Raw genomic sequence first — 6,326 nt, 5'->3', positions numbered from 1 at the left:
TCAAATATTGGTGCCGTTGCCAGGGAATTCTTATTGGTTCAATTTATCTTTGGTTGTTTTATATTATTTTGAAAAGATCTAATTTTTTCTAGTTTATGTCGAGATCTGATTGCACAAGAATCTTGAGTTTTGATCCCGAAATTGAGAAGACTAGGCATCAATTGAGAAAAGAAACTAGGGAGCGTCGCCAAAAGGATTTATCTTCAGAATCATCTAGCAATTTTAGTTCTCACGAGATCGAGCTAGAATAAGAGATGGATCAAAGGACATTAAGGGAGCTTGCAGCCCCTAACTTGACTCAGCAGCATCTCTACATAGCATACCCAACGGTAGACGGTAACAGTGCTTTTCAAATAAAATTAGGACTAATACACTTGTTGCCTTCTTTTCATGGGTTGCCAGGAGAAGAGCCACATAAGCATCTCCAAGGATTTGATGTCTTCTGCACAAGTATGAAGTGACAAGGAGTAATAGAAGATCAAATCAAGCTTCGTGCTTTTCCCTTCTCACTGAAAGATGCTGCAAATTGCTGCGATTCTTCCTGAATAGCCTGGATTCTTCAATCTATCTTCCAGAAACGTCACTACATGGACTGACATGAAGAGAAAGTTTCTCGAAAAGTACTTTCCCGCTTCACGAGCTGCGATCATGAGGAAAGAGATATGCGGAATGACACAACATACAGGGGAGTCTTTATTTGAATATTGGGACTGCTTTAATGCTCTACTTATTCGATGTCCCCATCATCAAATCCCCATGCAATTACTGATTCAATATTTCTATGAAGGTTTGACTTCCATCGACAGGAGAATCATTGACGCAGGAAGTGGAGGGGCCTTGATGAACAAAACTCCTAGAGAGGCGTGGGACTTACTGAACAATATGGCGATGAACTCATAACAATTCAGACCAAGAGAAGCAGTAGCAGTTAAAGAAGCAAGCGATATGAGTTCTATTCAACAACAATTGACTGAACTTACTTCATTTGTTCGACAATTTGTTTCAGGGAAGGCACAAGTTAAGGCTTGTGGGATTTGCGCAAGTTCGGAACATCCTACTGATATTTGTCCTACCTTAAGTCAAGAAGTAGATATCAGTGCTGCAGGATTCATCCCAAGAGCATATAACCACTACTCGAATACCTACAATCCAGGATGGAAAGATCAGCCGAACTTAAAGTATGGGAATCAACAAGCTAACTTTGGAGATCATTCGAGGGATTCCCAGCACCTAACCACCCTCCACAACCCCCTCAGACGATTCTAAGTAATGCCTTAGAGGATATGATGAAAACTATGGCATTTAACATGTTGCAATTTCAACAGAAAACTCGAAATAGCATAAGGAACTTGGAAGAACAAGTAAGTCAAATAGCGAATGAGATGTGCAAGATGAAGTCAAGAGAAAAAGGCAGATTGTCCTCATAACCCGACACCAATCCGAGGAATGTGAGCTTGATTGTTATACAAAATGGAAAAGATTCAGAAGTATCAAAGATTGGAGTTCCAAAAGACAAGAATGAGAAAGACATTGAGAAAGAAATAGAGCAAGCCACCACTGAAACATCGAACAAGGTAACTTCTGAAACACCTACTAATACAAAAACTAATGTTGCACCGTTTCCTTGTAGGTTGGGGAAACCAATGAAGGATGGAAAAAAAAATAAGGAGATGATGGAGACGTTTCGAAAGGTGGAATTGAACATACCCTTACTGGATACGATCAAGCAAGTGCCGAAGTATGCAAAATTTCTGAAGGATCTTTGTGCGAACAAGAAGAGACTACGCGGAGACGAATGCATTATTGCTGGTGAGAGCGTATCTGCCGTTTTACAACGTAAGCTTCTTCCTAAATGTGGAGATTCAGGTATATTCTCGGTTTCTTGTAAGATAGGTAAGTAGGAGATTAAACGAGCAATGTTAGATTTAGGAGCTGCAATTAATGTGATGCCTAAATCTATTTATAAGTCTTTGAACAATGGGCCTTTAAAAGAAACTTGAATTATGATACAATTAGCCCTGAAGAAATGATTGAAGATGTCCTAGTGCAAGTTAACGAATTAATTTTTCCGGTTCATTTTTATGTGCTTGATATGCATGATGATAATTCTCCAAATCCTGCACCGATTTTACTAGGTAGACCATTTACACAAACTAAAATTGATGTGAAACATGGTATACTTTCTATGGAATTTGATGGTGAGAGAGTACAATTTAATATTTCTAATTCTATAAAATACCTTGAAAAATCTAATGCGTTGTGCAGTGTGAATGTTATTGACAAAAGTATGCAGGGAGTCTTGAGATTGCATGAGACATCTATCATGGACATAAAATCGAAGCCGCATCCGAATCAGTCGGAGCCTGTTCACTTAAATGATAATGTGAATCTTGCAAAGAATTTTTTTGTGAGTAATCATTGTTTAAAATATGGAAGTAAAAGACAAAAACTGAAGTGGGTAAGACGGTTTGAAGTAGTACTACCTACTGACTAACATGGTAACTGCATCTAGCCAAAGACGTTAAAGAGAGGCGCTTCTTGGGAGGCAACCTAAGTTTTCTAGCTTTATTTATTTTATTTTCTTTAGTTTTTGTTTTATTTTTTTTAATTTTTAAACATCGCCTATTTGATTTGGATTATTTTTTTTTTTTGTAGGGAACTTCTTGGAGAATTTTGAAAAAAAAAAAGGCCGCCGTCTTTCTTCTTCTTCCTCCCTGAGCTATCAATTTTGGTGTTGGCTAAAAGAGACACACAATCAACTTGAAGAAGTTTGGAATCCACAGTAAAAACATGCACTCATACCAATCCTACGGACTCCAGGGAAGTTTCTCTCTTATGTTACTTTATTTTAGTTTTTTCTACATTGAGGACAATGTTTGCTTTAGGTGTGGGGAGAGAGTAATGCAAATTTTTTGGGCAAATTTTTCATTTTGTGCTACTTTTGATGCCTAATTTGTTGTCCCTTCGCATATCTTTGAGATTTGTCTGAAGTGAGTCAAAGATGGTTTGAGTGATAGGTTAGTCTGACATGATTGATGACATTGGATTTGAAATATGTTGAGCCAGGTTGACATTTGAACCCTGTGAGAGTTCGAGTATATATTCCAAAAAGCTTACATTAGAAAATAAACTACATATTTATCAAGCTTTTGGAAATTCTTTCTTGTGTGATTTGTAGTGCTCAATTAGATGAACTAGAACTTCAGTGATTATATATGTTGAACTTGCAAATATCTAGTCTTGCATTTTGAAAATGATAAGGGCATTAGGTAACCCATTGAGCATTTCTTTATCAACCAGCACAATATATTTCCCCTAGTTAGCCCATTTGAGACTTTTTAGCCCATTTTTCTTCTATATTAAACAGTCTTTTAGCCGCATACCCTTCTTTTGATATTAAGCCTTCTCTGATTTGAACACTATGTTAGAAAGAATTACTTTAAGTTCACGGTGTGATGCACCTTATTTATTCAGCACCGGTTAGAAATGAAGTTTGAGTATAAATAAATAATGCATTCAGAAGTGTTTGCTTCAATGAGAACGGGTAGTGAAAGGCGTATATATATATATTTGAAAAAAAAAGAGCAAAATAAAAAAAAAGAAAGAAAAGAAAACAGAAAAAGGCCCCAAAAAGAAAAAATAATAATAATAAAAAAAATATCATCTTGATGAATTATTGATATAATTATATTATTGAAGTTTGGGTAGTGAATAAAGTAAGGGTTTCATTATTTATGCCAAATTATTTTTCACGTGCTAGCATCGTATACTTATTGTGTTCTTTTCTAACATATTTTAGCCTTCGCATATCCTTTTTTCTACTCCTAACCATCAGCCCCGTTATAACCTTTATAAAAAAGTCCCTTTGATTCTTGATGTTAGATTCAAGTATTTTAAGCAAGGGAGATTTGATTTTCATTCAAGCCTATAGGATAATCTTTTGTCGCACTACTCGAGCGTTAGCTGATTATACACACTTGTTTCTTTCAGAGAGCATGTACGCATACACTTTACCATGTGAGATTGACTTGGCTTGATATGTTGAATTTTCGATTGTGTCGCCTGCGATTTCTTTTGGCTTGTTTCGAATTTATGCTTTAGGGCAAGCATGATCTAGGTGTGCGGAGATTTGATAACCATAAATCGCATGCGTTAAATATTCATATTATTTGCGATATTTGGTTGATTTTGATTAGATTCTACCTGATTTGGCTATATATTATTTATTTATGATTTTCAGGAGAAAAATAATAAAATTGATAGAATTAGAGGAGAAAGAGAAAAAAAAAGGCCCAAAGCCCAATTGTTACAAAATTAGGGAAACTATAAAGGAAAAAAATAAGGGGGAGGAGCGACTTTATGCCACTTGTCGCGGAGAACACCGTGCAAAACAGTCCCAGGGAGAAACCGTGCAAGGGAAAAGAAGGAGAAAGATTCTTCCAAGAAGATTTCGAGTTCTACCCCTACCAACATCATTCTCAGGCGATGTTTCTTGTTGCTTCCTTTGTTCTTCCTCGTATGATTAGTGAGTAGTTTACTTTTCTAGTCTAGGAGTAAAAAACAACTTGGTATGGATTTGGGATATTAGACTTGTTTTGATCTATGATATTTCTTTGGTTCCTAAGTATTTTTGTGGTTTCTGATTTCTTTGAGTTATAATCTGGTTAGGTATTGTGGCCTGATATTTCAATTAGATTAAGGATTAAGTTCTAAACTAAATTAGGTGTCCGTAATTATGTTTTAATTTGGTTCAAGTAGCAACTAGTGGCAGACACCATTAGGAAATCACAAAATCAATTTTAAACAATTTCGCATAGGTAATTATAAATTTAATTAGGCTTTTCTAGTTCGCAAGGCGGTTAGGCTAGTAAATTCTTTGTGGCGTCACTAGGGTTCTAGTCTAACTAGGGAAGCACTTGACGAGCGTACCTAGACTGTAGAGAAATTAAAGAAGATTTGGTTATTAGGCGCGTGTCGGTAACTATAACTAATATATTTAGAAACCAATAAAATTAAATATTTATCGATGATCAAATCCACTACCCAAGTTGTCAATTTCATTCCTAGACTGGAAACTTATTTTTATTGAATTTATCTTTTAGTTGTAGAGTTTTTAGTTTGTTATTTTATTCCAGAAGTAGGTTTATTTTATTTAAATTTTGCAGCGTGTGACAAACGCTTGTCACCATCGGCATCCAGGTGTGTGATATTTTCATTCATCAGATTGTCAAATGTGTCATCGTGGGCAGTGTGGTTTGTTTCGGCAGCAACTCTTCCCTGCCTTTCTTTTGAGGCCCGATACAGTTCAACCAAGTGACTGGTTGTGGACAAACATGGGCCCAATGGCCTTTGATTCCACACCGGGTGCATTCCTCGTCATTGTTTTTGTTTCTCCCGGTGTTGAGCCTTAGTTGAGGTCTGCACGGCCTTCTGTCATTATAGCGCCGATTTGGCACATTTGGGGGTCTGTTTTGATAATTATTGTGACTGTATGCGTTTGTCCGGCTCTGGCCGCGATTCTGATTTCGATCGTGATCAATTCGTTGATTTCTGGCTTGCCCACGACCACGCACCGAATTTTTCGGTTGTATTGCATTTGCCTCTGAAAATGGATTTGCGTTTGTCTGCCGAGATTCGTGATTTTTTAACAGCAATTCATTGTTTTGTTCGGCCAGCAAAAGACATGTGATTAGCTCAGAATATTTCTGGAAGCGCGATAATGCTACTGCAAAACCATGTTAGAGGCATGAAAAGTGGAGAAAGTTTTCTCCATCATATCAGATTCAGATATATTTTCGCCACAGTGGCGCAGCTGTGATGCTATCTTGAACATGGCAGAATTATATTCTTGGACTGTTTTAAAGTCCTGAAGCCGTAGGCTTTGCCATTCGCTTCGTGCCCTTGGCAACATAGTCAGCCTCATATGATCGTATATTTCTTTCAATCTCTCCCACAATTCAAGTGGGGATTCCAGTGTGACATACTGCATTTTCAGTGCCTCATCGATGTGATGACACAAAAAGATCATGGCATTTGCACTATCTTGACTTGGGGAATTTTTATCTCGGGCAATGGTATTTTTCAAGCCCATTGATGCGAGATACATTTTAACATAGCGAGCCCAGACCATATAGTTTTGGCCAGAAACGAGAAGAGAGAGAAATTCTTGTTTGGCAAGGTTAGACATAATAAATAAATAGGATATAAAATATTACCTTGCAAAAATTAAAATGCACAATCGTGCTGATAACATGTTGTAATATTATTATAAGATTAGCCAATAGAAATATTAATTATCTCTACCGCCAACCACTATTTCATACTGT

General features: G+C 36.8%; 1 protein-coding gene and 1 non-coding gene across 2 annotated transcripts; both read right to left on the bottom strand.

Moving 5' to 3' along the window:
• Positions 1–645: 645 nt before the first annotated feature.
• Positions 646–752, bottom strand: LOC127244474 (small nucleolar RNA R71). Its single transcript, XR_007837198.1, has one exon. It is a non-coding gene; the product is annotated as a small nucleolar RNA R71 (small nucleolar RNA).
• Positions 753–5,722: 4,970 nt separating this feature from the next.
• Positions 5,723–6,091, bottom strand: LOC127244131 (uncharacterized). Its single transcript, XM_051264466.1, has one exon. It carries the CDS (start codon positions 6,089–6,091, stop codon positions 5,723–5,725), a length of 369 nt encoding a protein of 122 aa, XP_051120423.1.
• Between the last annotated feature and the right edge of the window lie 235 nt (positions 6,092–6,326).

The sequence above is a fragment of the Andrographis paniculata genome, unplaced genomic scaffold (assembly GCF_009805555.1).
Source record: "Andrographis paniculata isolate CXL003 unplaced genomic scaffold, ASM980555v1 Contig9END, whole genome shotgun sequence".
In the NCBI taxonomy this organism is placed as follows: Eukaryota; Viridiplantae; Streptophyta; class Magnoliopsida; order Lamiales; family Acanthaceae; genus Andrographis; species Andrographis paniculata.
This window is presented reverse-complemented; position numbering and strand designations above follow the sequence as displayed.

Coding starts and splice junctions, on each gene's coding strand:
- LOC127244131 (XM_051264466.1), bottom strand. CDS start 6,091: ATGGGCTTGAAAAATACCATTGCCCGAGATAAAAATTCCCCAAGTCAA.